This window comes from Stigmatopora argus, chromosome 16, assembly GCF_051989625.1.
Source record: "Stigmatopora argus isolate UIUO_Sarg chromosome 16, RoL_Sarg_1.0, whole genome shotgun sequence".
Lineage (NCBI taxonomy): Eukaryota > Metazoa > Chordata > Actinopteri > Syngnathiformes > Syngnathidae > Stigmatopora > Stigmatopora argus.
Window position 1 is genome coordinate 1,475,990 of NC_135402.1, and position 23,317 is coordinate 1,499,306.

Consider the following 23,317-nt stretch of genomic DNA (forward strand, 5'->3'; position numbering starts at 1 on the left):
CGCCCAGTCGGCAGGCTTTTAATATATTTTAAGCGCCACCCTCTCGAAAAAATAATCTGTCGAGGGAAGATGACAACAGAAATGCATGCGACTCTTTTCCGTAACATCCTCATGTGAAGAGTTGCTACAGTAGGTACTGCACATTCATTTTATGTTTTTAAATATGCTTATGCTTTATTTTTGTATAAACTTATTTTACGCATTTATAACGACTATTTGTGAGATCACTTTCCGATGTTCCGTGCGCACAAGATGGGGAGAAAATGTCTCAAAACGTTGACCTTTACTCTGGTTCACCTGATGTTGATCTTGCTACACCGGTATCCAATTATCCAAAATATGTGTATTGCACTTGAATTATTATAATGCTCCCTTTTGCTCTAATCAATAATTATTTAGGAACTTTTCAAATTAATTCCCAATTTATTCATCGCAAATGGGTGCGCATCAATATCACGTGACTTACATTTTCATCATATTATCGGTTTGTCAGATTTATGGAGTAAATTGAAATAAGTGGAATTATTTTCCTCCAACATATAACAATGAGTTAACCATGTAATTTTAGAATCATATTTTATGTTGTCCTGTTAACGCACAGTGTGTTACTAAGGTCACGCAACTGTACATGAACTATTATTAATGAATTATATTATTAATTTAAGATACGACTGTGCCATGAAATGCAAGCTATAGAGTACATATATTGCGTATACAACAGTGTTTGGTTTAATAAAGCTGATCTGAGATAAACCAGGAAGAGATTGATCAGATAGCTTTTTTGTTGTTGTTTAGTACACATTGTAACACACACAAAGGCTTTGCTGTGTGTGTGAGTGCAGCTGCATCTACAGGATGTCAGGTGACAGTATCCCATCGACCACCTGTGCTTCACATTTTCTGCTTGACTTCCCATCCAAGGAGCTCCATCATCGTCCTACATTGAAGCTGATGTGCTCTATCTACCACACTTGGGGCGGATTGTATCAATTTGACAGGAAAGTCTGCCTACCAGGCTTGGAAAACTTCTAAGGATTTCAAAATACTTGTAAATAAGTTCATCACCGGGTGTGCGCGTCGTAGATCTGGGGGTGATTTTAGCTTCATTGGGGAGATAAAATGCGACTTTTTTCTGAGAATGTAATAAAATACAATATTGATAGGTTTATTAATAGATATACTTTAATAAAAACAGAGAGACATCGTTGACATATTTCAGCGTTGAAACTTCGTCCTGGCTCGTCCTCGCCATCGTGACATTCTGAAGAAACGGCATCCTCCTCTGTCCATTTAGTCGCGCATAATCAAAACATTAAAGGTGATCTGATTCAAACAATTGCATAAGCTAACCGAATAACACCATTAAGGTCAAAAAACAACTGCCACAACAATTGCATAACAGGTCGGAAACCAAAAACAACTGCGTAAGAATTTGCTTGTTATATCAAGCTTTCGTCTGCTTTGTAAGAATGATTTAATAATATGCACATATTCCATATGTGCCCCAATATGCACATATATAATAACATCCCAGAATAACCCCAACAAATATCTTGTTTTTATTGGTTGGCATGACATATTTATTACAGCAATCCCTCGAATATTACGGTTAATGTAGACCAGACATGGCCACGCTAATCAAAAACCCCTATTATAACTTTTTTTTTCTTCTTCAGTGCTGAGTCCTAGTAGCAAGAGTGGCTTCCATGTACAAGTTTAAGCGTGGATTTTTAAATTATTATGAACTTAAAAATAAATATTTTTGAAAAATTAATAGCGGAAAAAATCGCTAAGTAGTGAATATGCGATAAACGAGGGATTACTGTATTACTGCAGGTGCATTGCTACTATTTTTTTTAATAGATATTTTTCCTTGTTGTGCAGTTGCTGCTCTGTGCAGACAAAAATAATAATTTGAACTCATTTCATTTGCAATGTTAAAGGAGGTCTACACGGTGTTGACTTTGAATCCCAATTCTTCTTCATAGCAGTATCAAGTCAAATTTAGCCTAGTACGATGACGTGCGGTCTCTTTTATACTTGCCGAGAGTTCTTCACAGCCACTGACACTGAAAGACGGGCTTGGTGTGTTTGCGTCTGCGGCCTTTTGTCACGGCAGAGTTTGTCTGTACTTGTGTGCGCTCTAAGGTTCAGCGGCACGGTTCACAGTCGGCATGGTGGGAGGTGGCGAGTTCTTTATAATGTAAGGGAGGCTTGTCTGGTATGCGTTCATTTGACTGCTTCCCCTTTCAGAAATCCCCACACGTCTGTACGTGTGCCAAATGCGGGAAAAAATTGCGACTTTATAGTGCTAAATAAGATGTCTGCTCACCTCCTGCTGGCTGATATCAGCAATAGCTACTTTGAAAAATATTTTTGGGCCATAATAAAAGACTTATCACTAATTCACGTGTTGCCAAAAACTTTAGTCACTTTATTTTTTTTACCGCATGTCATTTTTATTGTAAATAAATCTTTTTATGACTTCTTATTTTTGTGTGCTCTTTATGGCGAAGCTTTAAATGTCATTGTAATTGTATAATGAGAATAAAGGCATTCAATTTAAAAGAAGAAAAATACGTCCATGGTCGAATTCCATCATTTAAGTGCTTATTTTTCTTTATAACTGCACCATAAAACATTTTTTTTGTTATATCTTCAGTGTTGTTATTGAAAAAAAAAAAAATCTTGATTTTGAGTCTATTGGTGAACCTATCAAATGATGTCTAATGATGTTCATTAAATAATGAGGAAATATTCATATTTTTAAATGTACATACCGTGCCTTTTCTGTTTGTTTAGTGATGGCGGTGGTGAATCACTTGAGCGGACTGCGCCTGCTGCTGCGTCAATCCCTGGTGCGACCTATCACATGTGGCCGAGCGGTCCCGGCGAGGCTCGCCGCTCCAACGTTGTATCCCAGCAGCTTTTGCCAACCTGCTGCGTGCACTCGACTCTACGCCACCAAGAAGGCTAAAGGTTAGAGTGAACCGGGACCGATCCATCCGTCGTGTCTCCCGCTGAACGTTATTTGTCCTCACTTTCAAAGGGAAGGCAAAAGGACAGGCGGCCAAGGTGAATATTAGCGCCAATCTGGTGGAGGACATCATCAGTCTAGAGGACGTGAAAGAGGACATGACGGCGGTCGTCGAGGCGCTCAAAGATGACTTCACGCGTAACCTCAGCATCAGAACTTCACCCGGTATTATCCAATCTTGCTCTTCTCTTGTCATCCAACAATGGATATTGAAGTTATTTCAGCTGCTTTTCAAATATAGCTCAATATGTTGTATATAGAGAAAAAATCACTCTACACATGTCATTTGTAACAGGAGTGCCCCAAATGGCATTACCTTGACCCCAGTTGGACCATTGTTTCCCCAACTACATCCAGGTCATGACCTGGTGCCTCCTGCCTTGGTTTAGTTGAGGCGAGTAGAGGGGATGGAATTGAAGATCTAATTGAGGGAGGGCGCTAATAGTTTTGGAGTCATATCATGTTTCCAGGGCCCACCGTCGTGTTGTTATATAGTTAGCATGTTTACCTCGGTGTATAGTTCTAAACATTTTAATCTTCAACCTCTTGGTGCTCTTCAGAATTAGCTTTTCTTTGAGGGTGTACTATTACTCTTAGTATCTATTACTATTATTATATTACTTAGTATTAATATTACTCTTTTCACAACAACAAAAAATTCCAAGACATCAACAAGGGCTGGCTCTAGAGGTGACTGTGTAGTTCCCTTCAAAATGTGTGAACTAGAACAATACTATTAAATATGCAGATGCCATTTTAGTTTACAAAATCTTCCAACACAAAGCTTCTCCTCCACTGCAAGATTTTGTACCAAAAATTCCAAGACCTACACAAGGGCTGGCTCTAGAGGTGACTGTGTAGTTCCCTTCAAAAAGAATGCTGAATTAGCCAATGCACCTTCTTTCTTCATACCTGGAACTCAATTAAATTGAACTCCCATTTCTGATTGTTTATCTGCAACCTACCCAAGGGACTAAAGATGGAAATTAGCCATAATAATCAATAAATAAGAACTAAATAAATAGTCCAAGTGATGTCAGCAGAGCGAGAGCTGAGTCTGAATGCAACAACAAACAAACACACATAGCTAATTAATATATAGTAATAATACATAAATAATCACTAAATAGTAAAAGACAAATGAGTGGTCAACATAGTAAATAAGTAGTATAATGATATCACTTGATTATTATGGTTTCTTGTGAATACAATGCAATGCACATATGTCAAAGTGGCCCGCCGCATCATTTTGTGTGGCCCGGGAAAGTAAATGATGAGTGCCGACTTTCTGTTTTAGAATCAAATTAAAATGAATAGAATAGATGTATATTACATTTCCTGATTTTCCCCCTTTTAAATCAATAATTTTAATTTTTTAATCAATTTTTCTGTGTTTTTAGTTCAAACGTCATGTTGTAAAATCTAAAAATATATATAAAGCTAAAATAAACATTGTTTTAGATCTATAAAAAACTGAATATCCAGGACTTTTAATCCAGTTCTTTTAACCCATTTATAAAAAAAATATCTAAATTTTATATCTAAAATGGTCCGGCCCACGTGAAACCAAGTTGACGTTAAAGCGGCCCGCGAACCAACCCGAGTCTGACACCCTTGATGTAATGCATTCAAATGAATGACTAAGAATGCTTATCAGATCCACCGTTCATTGCGCTGTCAAAGGCTAAAGCCATTTATTTGGGCTCATTCAAATATTTCGTGTTTTCTTACTCGTTAACTACTAAGGTTGAGATTTTTCATGTTCTCCCTGGCAAGAGGTCTTACCTCTGTCTCCCTTGGTAAAGAAATGGCCCCGTCCGGCTAAGGTAAGTGCTCACAGATGTGTAGGTGCACAACGTCAAGGCACTAGTAACAAAGACGGACAGGCAGAAGGTCACAGCTAAGGACTAATAATCAATCCTCTCACCAACTTTTATCCCGTGTATCTCTATTTCCGTGTCCCGGCATCTGAATCGAATGATTTAAAAGATGGTGTCAGAAAAAGGACATCTCAACCCCACATACGCACTCGTCGTAGTTTGGAGGGTCTCGACGTCTAAGCAGGCACGGAGTGATGGAAGGCAGATATGGAAGCGAAGGAAACAACAGCGTCTGAGGTTAGCCAGATGGAATGGGAATTGAGGGGGGTCGAGGTCAACGCACCTTTGCATCTCTCTCAACCCAAGGAAGGAAAGGTGCTCCTGGAATAGAAAATACATTTATTTTCTTTAGCCGAATTTGTTGATGTTCAATATCCGACAAGATGATTCATGGCTCAACTGTGTTGAAATGACCCATTCAGGGACAAATTCATCTCCAATCCATATTATTGTCGCTGTACAATGAATTGTGGACATCAACTGTTATCACTCTTCAAGCACAGGTTATGTTATAGCGTTAAGGACTGAGGTGTAAACAAAGTACTCTAAGAATTGTCTTTTAAAGAGGCGGTAATAATATTGCAAACATTTGTGTATAATCATGACATTGTCTACATGTACCGTTTTAGGAGCACTGGACCACATTATGGTGTCGACAGAAGATGGGAAGTTCCCTCTCAACCAGCTGGGCCAAGTCTCCATGAAATCCCCTCTGCTCATTATGGTTAATATGAGCAGCTACCCTGAGGTTAGACCATTACTCAAAAACCAACACCACCAAAACACCATTTACACCAGGGGTGTCAGACTCGGGTTGGTTCGCGGGGCGCTTTAACGTCAACTTGATTTCATATGGGCCAGACCATTTTAGATATAATATTTAATTATTTTTTTAATAAATTGATTAAAAGAACTTGATTAAAATACCTGAATATTCAGTTTTTTAATAGATCTAAAACAATGCTTATTTTAGTTTTTTTAATATATTTTTAGATTTTACAAAATGATTTTTGAACTAAAAACAGAAAAAATTGATTAAAAAATGACAATTATTGATTTAAAAAGGGAAAATTGGGAAATTTAATAAACATCTATACTCTTCATTTGAATTTGATCCTAAAACAGAAAGTCGGCACTCATGATTTACTTACCTGGGCCACACAAAATGATGCGGCGGGCCACATTTGGCCCCCGGGCCGCCACTTTGACTCGTGATTTAGACCATGACGCGTGTGTACTAGAAAGTCAATAATTTTGGGAAATTCGAGAATACCCGTGGAATGGGAGTCCCAATAATCCCAAGATTGGGATGGTACGTGAATAGGAATCATTAAGAACAGGCCGAATCGGTCACGCATACATTCATAGCAATGTGGAAGTTAAAGAATAGTAAGTTTACAAAATCTTCCAACACAAAGCTCCACCTGCAAGATTTTACACCAAAAAATCCCAATACATGAACAAGGGCTGGCTCTAGAGGTGACTGTGTAGTTCCCTTGAAAAAGAATGCTAAATTAGCCAAAGCACCTTCTCTCTTCATACCTGGAACTCAATACCAATTAAATAGAACTCCCGCCTCTGAACCTCTTGGCCAATCATCTTAAAGCCTGGCTATTAGACGAACAAAATTACGATCACAAGGCTGTCTAAAACTGTGCTGCCTGTGTGTATACAGTTGTGGTCAAAAGTTTACATACACTTGTGAAGAACATAATGTCAGATTTGTTCACTTTAAAAGAACCAAACTTCATGAATGTTTTTTGTGACCAAGAAGTATCTGTTCCAATCACTATCAGAGAAAAACCAGAGTTGTAGAAATAACTGGAAACTCAACAGAGCCATGACATTATGTTCTTCACAAGTGTATGTAAACTTTTGACCACAACTGTATGTGTCGAGTATGTGTTATCGTTTATCTCCAACCTGCCTCAAGGGACTAAAGATGGAAATTAGCCCTCGGCTACAATCTTACATAAATATATGTTCATTCACATGAATAGAAATATGTTCATTAATATGTGCTGTCAATCAAACTCAGAGTTTTCGCTCAATGATGCTAACAAAAAAAACTGCGGTCACTTCTCGCTGTGGTTTTTTCATACTTGTCCGAGTTAAAAATCCTGCTTGAAGTGGAGCCAGAGTCGTTTTATTGAAACCCGACCGTAGCAGCTCACGCCAACTCGGTTTCAAATGCTAATTGATGGATCACTAGAGGAACCCTTTGTTCTAGAGTGAAAGATAGCACCAAAAAACTTCAGCTGTGTGTATATGCTCCTACGTAGTTACTTACAACTGTGTGTACATTTTCACTCACTAGGAAATGACCTCATTTTACCCCCAGGTTAGGAAGGAATGGATTATTTTTCTTTCTTTTCTTTCTTCAATATTCTTCTTTTTCTACTCATAGCGACACAACACTGGACCAATCACAACTCTTGTTCAACCAGTAGGCTTATAGTGTCCAGACTTTTCCACATTGGTGGTCCAAAAGTCAAGGCAGCATTTTAAGTACAATTAAGACATTACACCATCGTGTCTTGCCTTTTCTTCTTCATTTACCGCACAGAACGTCTGACGTGGAGGAAATGCAACAATCCAAGCAAACACGTTTAGAGGTTTAACCTTTTAAAAATGAGCTCATTGAAACCATGCAGAAAGACTGCTGACTTTGTAAGAAACACACTACAGCATTTTCCGGGTTATAAATCGCAATTTTTTTCGTTGTTTAGCTGATTAATAGGCGACTTGTATACGTTTTTTTTCTGTCTGACCACCGAAAGTTTTTTTTTCAGGCTACATTTATCTGAAAAACTCTTCTGTAAACACATGCCAATTTAGTCTGTTGTTCTCATTTTGCTTTTGGTACCTTAACGTATCTTTGTTCTTGATTTCTGATCCAAAAACAAAACGCGACCAGTGCGACTTACTGTATTTTCTAGGACATACGCCATATTTCTTGCTAAAAAAATGATGACCGGATCAAGGGGATGCCTTATATGCGCACAAATTAAACTAGATTAGGTGACAAAGACGAAATGACATAACGCTAGACAATGTGGCCGATACGGTCATTTATTTCAAAATAGAAAGCAGATAAACGGATAAAACGCTCAACTAAATTTATTTTGACGTCTATGAATGAAAAATTCAAGAAAGAAAAACGTATCTTGCATAAAACGTGAATAATCGCACTTGTCCTGCCATTGCTTACCTAGGGATTACAAACTAGACTGCTCCGGACATACTTCCTGGTTGTACTGCTCACATGACTTCCTTTTTTAATTTGTCTATGTGCAGGCAATGTGCAATCCAGCAATCGATTTATACAGTATCTCAAAAATAGCACGTGCGATGATTTTTCTTCAGATTTTCCTTTCAAAGTAACACATTTGTACTCCCTATCAAAACCATAAATATGGAGGTGAAAATTGTGAATCAGGGTCGTTTTATACCAGAGAAAATCCAACCATTTTAAGGATGCGGCTTATACGCGGAGGCGGCTAATATGCATGAAAATACGGTATTTTCCTCTACATCAAGGGTGTCAGACTCGTGTTGGTTCGTGGGCCGCTTTAACGTCAAATTGATTTCACGTGGGCCGGACCATTTTAGATATAATATTTAGATTTTTTTAAATAAATAGATTAAAAGAACTGGATTAAAAGCCCTGAATATTCAGTTTTTCATAGATCTAAAACAATGTTTATTTCAGCTTTTTATTATTATATATTTTTAGATTTTACAAAATGATTTTTGAACTACAAACACAGAAAAAATGGATTAAAAAATGACAATTATTGATTTAAAAGGGGTAAAATCAGGAAATTAAATATACATCTATACTTTTCATTTTAATTTGATCCTAAAACAGAAAGTCGGCATTCATGATTTACTTTCCCGGGCCACACAAAATGATGCGGCGGGCCAGATTTGGCCCCCAGGGCCGCCACTTTGACACATGTGCTCTACACTGTTTATTTTTTGGCTGGTGCGACTTACAGTCTAAAAAATACAGTACCTAAAAAGCAAGTTGAAACGTAGACTAGTCAATTACACCTCAACTCTAGATCAGTAGTAAAGTTTTGATGGATTTGCTTACAGATAAACACTTTTTCCTCGATTCATTTAAGTTTAGCCCACGTCAACCCGCACAATCCCTTTCGTCACACCAACGTGCACAAAACGGCGATTGGGCATTGCTTGGTTATGACATCAATACGAGAGTCCCGAATTGAACACAAACAAGAGATTGGGCCAGAATGTCAGCGAGCAGGGGGCGTAATTGAATTGAATTTATTTGGGGAACTCTTCAGTCACAGGCCACATTTTTAGCCACAAGTGCCCCTGGCCAGTAGTCCTCTCTCTAGTAAGTGATTTTAAGCAGCGACTCTAACCGCAGACCACACGCACACTCCCAAGCGCACACACCACGAATCCACGAGTACTCCGGCAGAGGTGAGCGTGTTGTGCCCAAAGCTAATGGGCTTATAATGATAGCGATCCATTACCGGGCCTTCCAGATGCCCTCCGATTGTTTTCCAGTCATTCATTAAGAAGCTAGCAGAGCCTCGTATTTGCGCCAAGGTGAGCATCACGCAAAGGCCAAGAGAAAGTCGCATTCCTTCGGTTCCGTAAGCGAGAGGCCGGCTTGCGTTTGATGTGAGACGTCAGCGTCATTTCCTCCCCAAACTTTTTACATATATTAACGAGAACCTGACCTGAAAGAATCCGGTTTTGGTTTTCCGGTCGAAAATAGTTGTCACGAGCACGGAAGCGCTGATGAATATGACGCCGAGAACATTCCGACATCGGTACGAGCCGAATCGATCACTCGACACTCCAAAAGTGCTGGAAAGCTGAATGAATTCGTTTAAAAATGCTAACAAATACACTCCTTTAATCTCCGTGCCATTTCTTTTCCCCCGACGGAAAACACCAGAAAGAACTGACGAGAAAAAAGAGAAAAGGGAGATTTGCACTGTCAAAGTGTCTGGAATGCTCGGCGTAGGGAATTGTCATGATTTTTTTTTTCGTTCTCCATTATGCAAAGTTTGCAAAGTGCAACATCTGGTAAGATATTTACAATCTCTCAGTAATGCCATTTTGTGTCCAAAAGATCATTGTCGGGATTCTTTCAGCTTTCCCCCCCCTTTTTAATCTTCTTTTTGTAGTTTTTACTGCCAAATGACATTCAGAATGAGGCCAGATTTGAAGGCTAGCCGATGTCCAATCAGTTGAAAGAAGGAGTTTGGATCTCGATGTTAATCAGTCGGACAGATTAACTACGAGGAATGGCGTGCTCAGGTGGAATTGTCTTTTGGAAATGATGCAACCACAGTACAGGCAATAAGAATTTGTGGTTATTTCATACGGGATATCTTCACTTACGGATGACATGTAAACTGTAGGAGCCTAATTATGTTATTTAGAAAAATTATGGCCGCACTAGAGGAAAAACTACAAATGATACCATCAGAATAGCCATGAAAATAGAAAAATTAAGTCAGAATTATGACTTAAAAAGTACCAGGTGTGTTTGTGAACCAAGTAAATCCACATTTTATGAGAATACAGTTGAGATTTAAGAAAATTGGCAGTCAAAAGCTATGCTGTTGTAAAAAAAAACCATTTTTTTTTAAGTTTTAATATCGGGGACATAGGTTCATAAATGTTTTTTTATTTTTTCAAGGATAGGCATTTTTTTTACAACACTCAAAAGCAAGATATTTTCAAAGAGTCAAGACTATTTATTTTTTAACTATGGAGACAGGTATGTGTAATTTTACAGGTACACAATTTAGGGGCGCAAAATCTATTTGTAGCGTAATTATCAATATTTTCACAGTGACACTGGTACATTCAAGAAAATTGGCAGTCAAAAACTATGCTGTTGTAAAAAAAAAAAACCTGAAAATTTAAAAGTTTTAATACCAGAAAGTTTTTGAGAGAAGTTATTGTTTAAAAACGTCATAGGTTCATAAATGTTTTTTTTTCAAGGATAGGCATTTTTTTAGAACACTCATAACCGAGATATTTTCAAGGAATCCAGACCATTTACAGGTATGGGTAATTTTACGGGTACACAATTTAGGGGTGCAACATCTATTTGTAGTGTAATTAGCAATATTTTCACAGTAACACTGGTACATATTTTAACATCTCATACTGCATCGCCATCAGTTGCATACATTTACCACAGAACACACCCTTCAACGACCCCCCCAAAATTCGCTACTTTTAAAAATATCCGCCCAAAACGTGTCTTACTCTGAAAAACTACGATCGGCAAAAAAATGCAGTTATCCAGACTGTCAAATCAACGAGTCAGGACCGTTAAAGATGTTAATCCCAATTGATTTTAGCATTTGCTTTGAACGAATATCATCTTTGTATCCGAGTGATGACTTTTTTCTTGTAACGTTGAAACCTTGGCAATGCAAAATAACTTTTGAGGGTGATTTTTTTTTTTCCTTCAAATGGGGTCCCAACACTCATTTGTTCATGAGTGTCACAAGCAGACTCTCTTGTAGGGTCACCGAGGGTCAGCACCCTGCCCTGCAACCTATCAGTCCCGTCTCAGAGGACTTGGCGCTGACAGTGGCCCAAGGCACTTCCACGTTGTACGGCCCGCCACACCATCTCCCTCACACTCACACACACACAGTCACAAGTTCCCCACCCAAACACACACACACACATACCCATTCAGAACACCTTAATGATTGCCAGCTGGAGAAAGACCACTACCTGCAGTTGTAGCTTTAAATTTTCATTGAATGCCCCCTTCTGGTGTGTGGTTATGTTTGTCTTATTTTGTGTGTGTTTGGCCTCAGGCTACAGCGGCTGCTGCCCGTGCCCTGAGAGAGAGTAGCATGAACCTCAACCCCGAGGTGGACGGGGCCATCATCAAGGTGCCTGTTCCTAAGTGAGTTGCTTACACACTCCAAAACATCGGCTTGCACAAACACAGACTTTCCCTGTCATTTTATTCGGTTAGTCGGCCATCCCGGGAATTCGCAGGCACGAAGAGAAGCTCCGCCTTTGTTACGTCAAAATCCAGTAATATTTTTGTTGATATCATATTCTCAACGCGCACCACCCTTACGACAATTGTCACAGTAACATACCCGTCAACTTATACATTTTCCCGTGTTTTATACATTTTTTGATCATTTCAAATTGTGTACTTTTGTACTGGATTTTTTTGAAGTGCGATTTTTGTAAAACTGATCTCGTTTTACCTATTTCGACTCTAATCCGGATCGTCTCGGTCACTGGTAGCAGATCAAAAATGTCATCGTCGACTGCTAATATTGTCATGCTTTAAGCATGATATGCGCACGCGCTTTTCACTATATAAATATAGCGCGTCAGCAAGCAATGTACCCAGACCGTCATACAGCGACATCTACAGAATCTTGAATTTAGTGCGTACTGATTGGGCACCCCGTCCACTTTGGAGGACCTTTTAGTGTTTTAAGTGCGCCCTATGTGAGTAAATATGTGCCGTGTTGCATTTCTACGTTTTTTTTTTTATCGTGTAATAAGGGGAATTGCAATCATTAGTAATGGGAGCAATTGGCCGAGGTTGACAGTACGGTGTACGTACTTCAAGAATTAGACCGATCGTATCGTCGTTCATCAAATAAGCAAACGTAGCCGTCAAGTATATAGTCAAAATGACAAATGTGAAATTAAGCCTATCAAAGCAGAAACTTTTTTTTTCACTTTTGGGAAGCTGTTACAACACGCAATTCAAAGAAAATGAGTTCCTACTCATTACAAAATGTAGAATCAATCTCATTTTAGCTAATTATGAGTTATGAGTTTTCTTTTTATGAATATAATATAACAAGAACATTTTGAAATAGAGTTTAACAGAAATATTTTTTTGTGTAAAAACGTACATACAAAGGGAATCATAGTCAATGCATTTTTTACTAGCATTTTTTGATGGCCAGTCTAAAGCCTCTAAAAATGGTAGTATTTCATCAACTAGTGCAAAAAAACGACATGTACACCCGTGATTTGAGTTTTTCCATCCAGTCCGTGGCTGTACGGGACACATTTGCATATACGATGTAACACGGCCCGTGTTTTGCTACACGCGTGCTTCCCAACGGATGCAGCAGGTGTTATTACGACGGAGTCGCCGTCGGACCCGTCTCCCCAAACGCCCCGACCCAACCCCTCCAATCAGCCTCGGCACGTTCCCGAAGCTCCCATTTGCATTTGCAAAGAGACGTGGAAGGCACCCGTTGATTAGCGCTGGAATCAGCAATTAGAGCTTATTGTTTGTCCTAAAGAGATGCTTCTCGTGGATTGTTTGCAAATAGTCCGCCGGGCGAGAAAACGCCAATTAAGGACAAAGAAGCAGAATGACACGGCGAGTCAAATTTTGTCAACGATTCCAACAAGCGAGGTGATTACAAAAGTTGCCCGGCTGATGAAGGTTGCGGGGTTTCATCTCGGGAGCCAAGTTTCCAAGAGTGATTGTTTATTATAAATACTAGCTACAAACTTTGCTCGAATAAAAGCCTGATTTTAGCACGATGTTCTAATCTTGGAAGGGGGTAATAGAAGGTCGGTTGGGTCAGATCCAGACGAGGATGCTTTATCGGACACGAGTACAAGTTGAGGAACGCTCAAAACGAGTCTTGACCTCCTTAAATTGATAGAAAATGGGAATCAAAATTTGGATAATTGTATGTTGTGGCTCCAACCACTTAGCAATTTTCTTATTATTCATGGCGTAGATCAGGGGTGTCAGACTCGGGTTGGTTTGCGGGCTGCTTTAACGTCAACTTGATTTCATGTGGGCCGGACCATTTTAGATATAATATTTAGATTTTTATTTTATAAATGGATTAAAAGAACTGGATTAAAATCCCTGAATATTCAGTTTTTTTATAGATCTAAAACAATAGCTTTTTTATATAATTTTAGATTTTACAAAATGATTTTTGAACTAAAAACACAGAAAAATGGATTAAAAAAATACAATTATTGATTTAAAAGGGGGAAAATCAGGAAATTTAATATACATCTATACTCCATTTTAATTTGATCCTAAAACAGAAAGTCACCACTCATCATTTGCTTTCCGGGCCACACAAAATGATGCAGCGGGCCAGATTTGGCCCCCGGGCCACCACTTTGACACATGTAGCGTAGAATATTTTGAAACACAAATATTTACTATAATTTACTTGATTAGTAGGTCAAATAGGTGATATGCTACGGCATTGTCCAACTAGTTGCGTTTTTCGATATCCCTGGAGGACTCCATCATGTAAACAAAAGTTGCATCCAACCAGCTTTAAAATCCTATCATTTTTTTTCCATTGCAAATAATAATTTAAAGAAAAAAAAACATACACCCATCAATTTACTATATAGTATTTATTCTTATCATGGTGACTGGTGAGCCGGAACATTTCTAGCCACACCCTAAGCCAATCGCTGGCTGCCTATACATAGACAACCATGACAACCATTTATAAACACATTGGACAGGCAAATGTTAGCCTTTAATAAACCCGTCATGGATGTGTTTACAGTGTGGGAGGAAGTTGGAGTACCACGAGAAAACCCACGCAAGCACTTGGAGAACGTACCAACTCCAGATTTAATAACTTTGAACATTGAAAACACATTTTGCCAGTTCAGTGTATACATTTGGGTTGTAATTGAGATACGCCTACTAAGTTTTTTTTCCCAAAGTCAGGTGCAATCTTGAGACTTTCTGTTTTAGGATCAAATTCAAATTATAGATGCATATTATATTTCCTGATTTCCTCTTTTTAAATCACTAATTGCAATTTAGGAATCCAATTTTTTTTTTTTGTTAAAAAAAGCATTTTGTAAAATGCAAAAATAAATCAATACAAATATTTTCTGTTTTCCACTTTAATATTGAACATAATTATTTTTATTTTATTTTTTTTAAATGAAAAGCAAATGATTAAAAGACGTTTTCCCTTCTTAAAAAAAGCTAAAATAAACATTGTTTTAGATCTATAAAAAAAAACCTGAATATTTAGGTATTTTGATCCACTTCTTAAAAAAAAGCTAAATATTATATCTAAAATGCACCCTAGGTCTAGAGCAGGGGTCGGGAACCTTTTTGAAAGAGAGAGCCATAAACAATTCTTATTTTCTAATGTTATTGCTAAAGAGCCATTTCCAGAATTTAAAAGTAAAAATGTATGAAAATGTGCGATTTTTTTTCTGTCATTTCACCACTTTTTAATCACAAAAAGTCTCTGATTTCTTTTGACAACATTGTTATGATGTTGCTAATCAATCAGTATTAATGAGATGAGTAATGAAAAACTAAATTATGATTAAAGTGGTGCTAGAACTAGTCTTAACGCCACAGTGTCGACGTGACGCTCCTATTGGTGCGTTCAGGACTCGGCTCTCTCACTAGTGATTTTCATATTTTACCTCACAGGTTAGTGGAGAGCCATATTCACCCATGGAAAGAGCCACATATGGCTCCCAAGCCGTAGGTTCCCTACCCCTGGTCTAGAGAGAAAGACTCTTGGGGTTACTGTTTCTCAGGGAAGAGATGAATCTAAAAAAAAGACTAATATAGCTAATTCATCTGATCGCCTGGCCTGACTTTAAAGTAGACAGTGGCATTTAAATGTACCGGGGATGAAACTTTGTGAGATTTGCGCTGACAGTTTTCCCCCACAGGGTGACACGTGAACACAGAGAGAACCTCGCCAAGACCGCCAAGCAGTTCAGCAACAAGGCCAAAGACTCCCTGAGGAGAGTCCGCTCCAACGCCGTGGCGCAAGTGAAGAAGGCCAAGGAGGGACACTCGGAAGACACCATCCGATTGGTAGAGAAACAGGTACGAGGGTCTTCATTTGTTGACAACGCGGGACGCTAACGGTGGCGTCTTTGCCTCCGCAGATTCAGCAAATGGCTGACAACATCTCGTCCGACATCGATAAGCAACTTGCTGTCAAGACCAAAGAGCTGCTCAGTTGAATGTAAGCAGACAAACGTTTACTCAATTTAATACTTTGGTTAATTGGTCACAACTATATTATTATTATTATAGATTTGACAGCAACAGAGAATAGTGGGATTAGATGTTGGGCTCATGAAAATACAGTAGATTGGACTGGGTTGTTCAGGACTTTTTTTTTTGCATGATCATGGGATTGAAGGATTTAGTCTTGTTGGTGTTTTTTTTTGTATTAAACAAATAGGTTTGAAATATTACATGTCTAACTTTTCTGCGAACACGGAAAACGTTAGAGTATTTTTTACAGACTATAGAACACCCTTTAGTTCCAGGTGTGTATGCATGTGAATGGTTGCTTGTGCTGATTGAGTTTGAGTTTGATTTATTTAATAAGGGACGTATTAATGAACATATTTATACTCGTGTTAATGAGCGTATACATGTAAATATGTAAGATTGTAGCCGGGGGCTAATTTCTGTCTTTAGTAGTCCTTTGTGTAGGTTGAAGATAAACAATGACACATACTAGACAGACGTATACACATGTAGAACAGTTTTCGATTTTTGTTCGTCTAATAGCCAGGCTTTATTATGATTGGCCAAGGGGTTCTGAGATGGTAGTTCAAGTATGTTAATTGGTATTGAGTTCCAGGTATAAAGAGAGAAGGTGCTTTGGCTAATTTAGCACTCTTTTTGAAGGGAACTACACAGTCACCTTTAGAGCCAGCCCTTGTTCATGTATTGGAATTTTTTTGTACAAAATCTTGCCTATCTCATACCCAAAATATATATATTTTTGCCACACCCATTATTGGCATTTTGACAGTATTTCCCTGTAACTAGGTTGTTATTTTCTACTCTAGATTTGTTTACTCCTTCACTTTTGAAGATGCAAAAAAAATCTTCTCTTTCTGTCTTCAAATAAGGACTGTACTGGGAATCAATGGCGTTTTAATGGGATTTCTGAGGTTCTCCTCATCAAACCTCTTGCCACAAAGGGCTGTTTGATTATTTAATACAAGCTAACCCATGCGGATATCATTTATTTTCTTAGTCCTGGTGGCAAAAGCAAACATTGTCAAAAGATTGCATGTCTAACGTCGACTTCCACGGTTATTGATGGACTCTATTTCCACCAAACCTCTTTGTAGTTTGCGTGCGTGCGTGGGATAGCTAGTTATTATTTTCTTTTTCTCCACCTTCAGTTTGAAGTCAATTCCCCTCCTCCATTAGTTGGAGTGATAATAGACTTTTCCTGTGTGCTCAGACCGGACTATCGGCACCACAATGGTCCATTAGATTGGGTTGGCTTTTAATACGGGCTTTGTTTTCAAATAGCCGCTCTTGGAAAAATAGTATGGAACTCCTACAGTTGTCAGATTGTACGGACGGGACCGAAGCCATTAGAGTGTTGACTCCCGCTTCCCTCTTCCTGTGGTTTTGGCTTTTGTTTTGCTGTTTGTTTTGAGAGCAATCCAGCTGTCTCCCAAACACACGTGATTGATTTCATGCTATCAAGCTTTTCCTTTGTTAAAGACGGCGTGTTAAAACCGGCGAGTCCCAACGTCCTTCGGCGCGGTTTCGCTTTAATGGGCTAAACGGACCAGAGTCGTTGGATAAACAAGAGTTTAGCCATGGAGCGCTTTTTTCGGGGGACACGGCAACGTTCTCCGGCCCATTCCGAGTCCAGATGTCAGCAATTTTGGGGGCATTGTGTACCTTGGCCTGCAACAGAGGCTTCATGATCGATGGAGGGCTGAAAATCTCCACAAGTCTCTGGCGCAACAAACGCCGGCCAAGCGCGAGGAAATTGCTTTCAGCTGATAGCTTCATTTCGCTTCACATTTATCAAGTAGAAGACCGGTTCTTTTTTTTTTTTAGGGGGGGTTGGAGACGCAGGTTGAGGGGGTGCAAATGTTTACAGCAAGAAGACGGTCTACTTTCTCGGTTCGTGCCGACGTGCGTGCCCCCTCGTCTTTCTAGATCTAGGGTGTCAGACTTCACGTGGGCCGGACCATTTTAGATATAATATTTAGATTTTTTTTAATAGATGGATTAAAAGAAGTGGATTAAAAGCCCTGAATATTCAGTTTTTTCATAGATCTAAAACAATGTTTATTTTAGCTTTTTTAATATATATTTTTAGATTTTACAAAATGATTTTTGAACTAAAAACAGAAAAAAATGATTTAAAAAATTACAATTATTGATTTAAAAGGGGGAAAATCCGGAAATGTAATATACATCTATACTCTTCATTTGAATGTGATCCTAAAACAGAAAGTCGGCACTCATGATTTACTTTCCCGGGCCACACAGAATGATGCGCCGGGCCAGATTTGGCCCCCGGGCCGCCACTTTGACACGAGTTCTAGATGTCTGGGGCATGTCCTTTGGCGCTTCCGCAGAAAAATATACAAATCCAAATGAGTTCTGTAAACTTATTCAGGCTTTGATAGCGTTTTTTTAAATTTGCTTTCGTGCACAGAAGGAAAGATAACCACACGTGCGCAGTGATAAATGGGACAGGCAAACCACAGATGGAAATGTTCAAACCAGCTTTATACTCAAGTAACCACTTCAATAGGTACACCTGCCACTACCAGATTTGCATCATATAAATGCTCATTTACAAAGAACAGGATGTTCATCTTAGACTTAAAAAACCTTTTTCCTAGAAAAAAAAATCATGGAAACTGCGTTAACTGTTGTGTCCATGGGTGAGACATATTTTTTAATTCAATAAACGACACCAAATGGCGTAAACAGCAAGCGCAATAAATATAAAATGGTATACGCATATAGTTTCTGATAGTATTTTCCTCTTTAAAACGGCTAGCACATTATTGTTATGATAAAATCCATTGCTTAGGCTGCATTCCCAGTTGTTATGACGACAAAAACCAGACGCTCAATTAGCCCGGCAGTATATGGGCAAGGGTTAAAATTTGCTCAAATAATGTGTGTAAAGTAGAGGTTGAACCGATTAGTCAACAAGTCCACTTTTCTCCTGCAAATTGACATTTTAATCGCCCAATTTCCAGGGGGCTTTTGACTTGACGATACTAGTACGCAGAAAAAAAACAAAAATAACGTTGAATGAAAAAACTAAACAAAAAACGACAGTTTGTGAGTGGAGCCATGTTGAAACGGGTAAAGAAAATATATTAGAAAATAGGCGAGCATTCTTTCTCGTTTGTAATCTTTTTTCTGACTTTTACTGTTTTTTGGAATAGTAGTCGTATACTTGCATATGTTTGGCCAAAATAGTATATACTACTGTACTTGTATTGTTACGAAAACATAGTATGGAATGTAGTAATAATCCTACTTTGAGATTTTTCGTTAATCGTGGCTTTCTAGTTTTAGTATCTGTGGAATCTTTTCTGACTTTTCCCTTTTTTGGAATAGTACTTGCATACTTGCATATGTTAGGCCAAAATAGTATATACTAGTGTACTTGTATTGTCACGAAAACGTAGTATGGAATGTAGTAATAATCCTACTTTGAGATTTTTCGATTATCGTGGCATTCTAGTTTTAGTATCTGTGGAATCTTTTCTGACTTTTCCCTTTTTCGGAATAGTACTTGCATACTTGCATATGTTTGGCCAAAATAGTATACACTAGTGTACTTGTATTGTCGCAAAAACGTACTAAGGAATGTAGTAGTAATCCTACTTTGCGATTTTTCGATTATCGTGGCTACGTCCGGTCTACATGATCCGTGATACTCGAGGGATTACTGTACTGGCATTTACGCCATTAGACATCTTAAAATTTCAATTCTCTTTGCTGGGATGCATTGTTCAAAACCTGGTCTTCAGTGTGATAAAGTGCACTTGGACTGAACGTTTTGGTTATGTCCACGCAGCCAATGTAACTAGCATGTCACATAATGCAGGCACACCGAGATTAGGTTAAAATAGATATAGAGAGACATATTAAAGGGCAATTTGCACTCATGTGGCTACAACAGCTTCCCATCATGCTCTCCTCTGTCCTTCTTTATGCTAATTTTTGGATGACTTAGCCGAGAGTAGCAGATCCGGGTGTGCGACACGCAGTCTTTTTTGGCCCTTCATTGCCTCTGAAGTGCAAAACGAGTATGTGAAGCCACCCAAAAGATGTCATCGAGACTCCAATCAGCGCATGAATCTGAAAACCAGCTCTCCAAGAAGACACTAAATGGCTGCTTATGCAAATTTAATTGAAAAGGATCCCATGTTCAGAAGAGCATCTCTGACCTTTTTCACATGGACCTATTCATATTTATAGCTGTAATTGGTTGAGAATAGGAGGTGCCTAGGCCTTGTTGGAGTGCGCTTTTTTGGAAAAGCCACATGTAAGACGTGGGCCCCTTCTGCTACAGGTGGACACTTACCTTCTGCGGATTACTGGGATTTTTTTGGGGGGGCCCGAGGAAGTTGCATATCCTAATCATCAGGTAAACTAATAGCGGGCGGCCAGAGTGTTTCCTTCCGCCTCGCTCGGCACGTCAGTCATTTCCAGAATTGCTCCTGTCTGTCTGGTCTGCGAGCCATTTGGACATAGCGGAACATGCTCAGTAACCCCCACGCCGACCACACGGGCCCCCTTTTTTTTCGGAGGCCTCCCCCTTCAAGCTAGGTGCTTTCGTACACCTCCCGTTTCTCCGACGGGAACAAAGCCTTCCTTAGTCTAAAGTGGGCCAATCGCAAATGATTAGCGGCATGGGAGGAATTACATATTTAGCTTCACGTCCGTCGACATTTCCTCCCTGCGGCCTGATCTGGCGTGACTGGCGAGCGGTTGCCTCCTCGTCGTTATCTCCGAGGGGCCGGAGAGACCCCCCCCTTCTAGAAGACCCCCACCCCAGGAAAGACGAGTGTAATCAAGGACTTCCAGCAGGGTGGAAGATGACAGTTGCACGCTGGACACTGATGACAATTGTCCCCCGTTGCAATTCCAGGGGTACCTCTACATGCAAAATATTCAGGTTGCTAAAAGCGTCCATGGGAAACCTTTCGCGAAAACAATCCAGGTTACAAAATGTGTCCCCCAAATGTAAATCCTTGTCATTTAATTTTTTTTTTTTAATTGTTGTGGTGGACTCACTTTCCCATTGGGTCTCTCCCATCACCGGTACACGGTCGTTTGGTCGCCGGTCGATTGGTCGCCGGTCTTTTGGTCGCCCGGAAGGTTATTGATAATTACCATTTAAATCGTTGCTCAAATTCCCTAAATACAAACTGCGAATGACTATTCAGTCATACTTAATGCCCTAGTAATTATTAGGCTAAAGAAAAGCTCCAAATTTCCCGGACTTTTATTGTTTTTTTGTTGGAGAACTTTTTAGACCCTGACTGACGTCGCTTCTTAAAGGGACAACGCATGTAGTACATACAAACTCTTCTACACTCACACGTCGGCTCAGTGAAACTGCTCAGGGCCATTGTTGGCTTTTATTGATGCGTAGACCGTGTTGTTTTACCTTGTTTGTCGCCGGTCTTTTGGTCGCCCCGACCGCGACAACGGGCGACCAAAAGACCGGCAACCAAAAGACGCCAACCAAAAGACCAGCGACCAATTGCCTGAATCGAGGGTACCGTGTTGTAGGCGGAGACGAGCGCTAGCCCGTTAAGGGTCTGACAGGGGCTTTAAATGGGGCTCCAGCCAGCCCAAAATGAGGTAGTGGCCACCGGCATAGTTTGAGTGCAATCGTCCAACCAAAAGTCGGCTTTCCAGGGAATATTTTATCTTCTCCAGGACCATGGCTGATCAGCAGGGAGTTCTTGATTGCCTTTGTTCATCAAGGAGCTTTTTTTTTGGAATTATACATGATTTTAAGTTGTGTTTTCATATGTTTACTCAGCTGCCACACGCAATTCTACCACATTGGAAAATGTCTTTGCATTTCTCATTTATTTGATTTTATTTGGTTTACTTTTCATGGTCAAGATTGTGGAACAAATTATGCTAATTCAATGTAAAACAAAACCAGTTCTTGAACCAATAAATTTCCCAAGCAGGGACACCACTGTATTTTGCTTGTTTATACATTTTATTTATCACCTTCATCTGCAATCTTATATTAGTTTTCCCTTTACCCTGATTGTAAAATAACTTTGTTTGGCCTGTCTGTCATTTTGATGCGCAAGTACCACATTTTTCCTCACTATGCCGCATGTCCCCGCGTCCAATTTACACCCCCCTAGCTCCTCAATCCTGCGGTAGTTCACCTTTCTGACCATCAGCGCAGATCCATAAATAACGCAGACGTACACCACCAAAGCTAACGGACAGGAAGCCTGTTAATCTGCAATCCAATCCAGCCCGAGTCCAGAGTGAAAGCCGGCTCATCTTGACTGAGCGGGACTCGCGAGGAAGGAAGAGGAGAACTCAGGAAGCGGCGTTCCCAGCTTTCACCAGTCATATCCATCACTCGGCCCGGCCATCCAGGCACCGCGATTGTGTGTTGGCGTGCGTGCCCGCGCATGTGTGCGCCGTATCCATCACGCCGCCAAGAGAGCGGAGTCATTAGAGGGGCCGGCCGGCGTTTTAGCTAAACATCTTTTTCCATAAAATAAATGCTTCCAGGTTAGCGCGGGTCCCGGAGAAGCCAGGTCGCCCACTGTTTGCTGCCACTCATCTGATCCCAATTACCAGGCACCGGCAGGTCACGAGCCTACGTGGTTGCGAGCTGAAGACGACAAGAAAGCGAGCAAGTGAGCAAGTGGGCCTTTTTCTTTTGCTTCCAATTGATACCTCGCCACCCGGGTGTGAACCTTATACAGCCCTTCACGTTTCAGGAACTTAGGTTAGCCTTGTGTTAGGTCTCCAGATGAGTAAATAACCCCGTGCCCTACTTTACTTCATAAGAATAGGAGTTATACTAATAGCCATAGGGATTAAACTTGACCGATAAAATAAAAAACTCATGAAATTTGCGCCTTAGAGCTGGGAGTAATATTTATTTTCACATGCATAAATGTTACTCCAGCTTCATTTAAATTACTTATCACAAATGCTAATTTACAATTGCCAACACAGGATATTATTATTATGCCATTTAAAATAACACAAAACAGGCCACCCTACCCTGCCTCCTGCCTGCTGTTACCAGGGATACGCTCCAGGACCCCCAACCAAAAACAACAACATGTAGAATAGTTCATTTTTCATCCAAAGAAATTTGAACTAAATGACTTCTCACAAATGCTAATGTACAATTGCCAACACAGGATATTAATAATAGGCCATTTAAAATAACACAAAACAGGTCGCCCGACCCTGCCTCCTGTCCGCTGGATACGCTCCAGCACCCCCACAATCCACATCAGGATAGAGTGCTTAAAAAACAAGCATAACAAAGCATATGAACTTAAACCCCGAATTACTAGCCTACCAATGAGTAATTTACCAAATTGACCTAAA

The 23,317-nt window shown here is 39.7% G+C and overlaps 1 protein-coding gene across 6 annotated transcripts; it reads left to right on the forward strand.

The window, feature by feature from the left end:
• Nucleotides 1–28: 28 nt before the first annotated feature.
• mrrf (mitochondrial ribosome recycling factor) lies at nt 29–22,607 on the forward strand. Of its 6 annotated transcripts, none has more exons than XM_077623545.1 (8): nt 62–129; nt 2,803–2,979; nt 3,050–3,202; nt 5,547–5,665; nt 11,751–11,842; nt 15,622–15,781; nt 15,844–15,923; nt 22,481–22,607. In XM_077623545.1, coding segments are annotated over exons 1-7 (780 nt in total). In that variant the 5' UTR covers nt 62–128; the 3' UTR covers nt 15,922–15,923; nt 22,481–22,607. The 6 variants fall into 6 exon arrangements, with proteins under 6 accessions (XP_077479676.1, XP_077479671.1, XP_077479675.1 ...); XM_077623549.1 differs by lacking the exon at nt 22,481–22,607 and adding an exon at nt 22,216–22,464; XM_077623548.1 differs by lacking the exon at nt 22,481–22,607 and adding an exon at nt 22,099–22,203.
• The last annotated feature ends 710 nt before the right edge of the window (nt 22,608–23,317 follow it).

Excerpts from the sequence above, each read along its gene's own strand:
- mrrf (XM_077623545.1), top strand. Across the intron at positions 3,203-5,546 it reads CAGCATCAGAACTTCACCCG|GAGCACTGGACCACATTATG; the intron begins GTATTATCCAAT and ends GTACCGTTTTAG. Across the intron at positions 15,782-15,843 it reads TCCGATTGGTAGAGAAACAG|ATTCAGCAAATGGCTGACAA; the intron begins GTACGAGGGTCT and ends TTGCCTCCGCAG.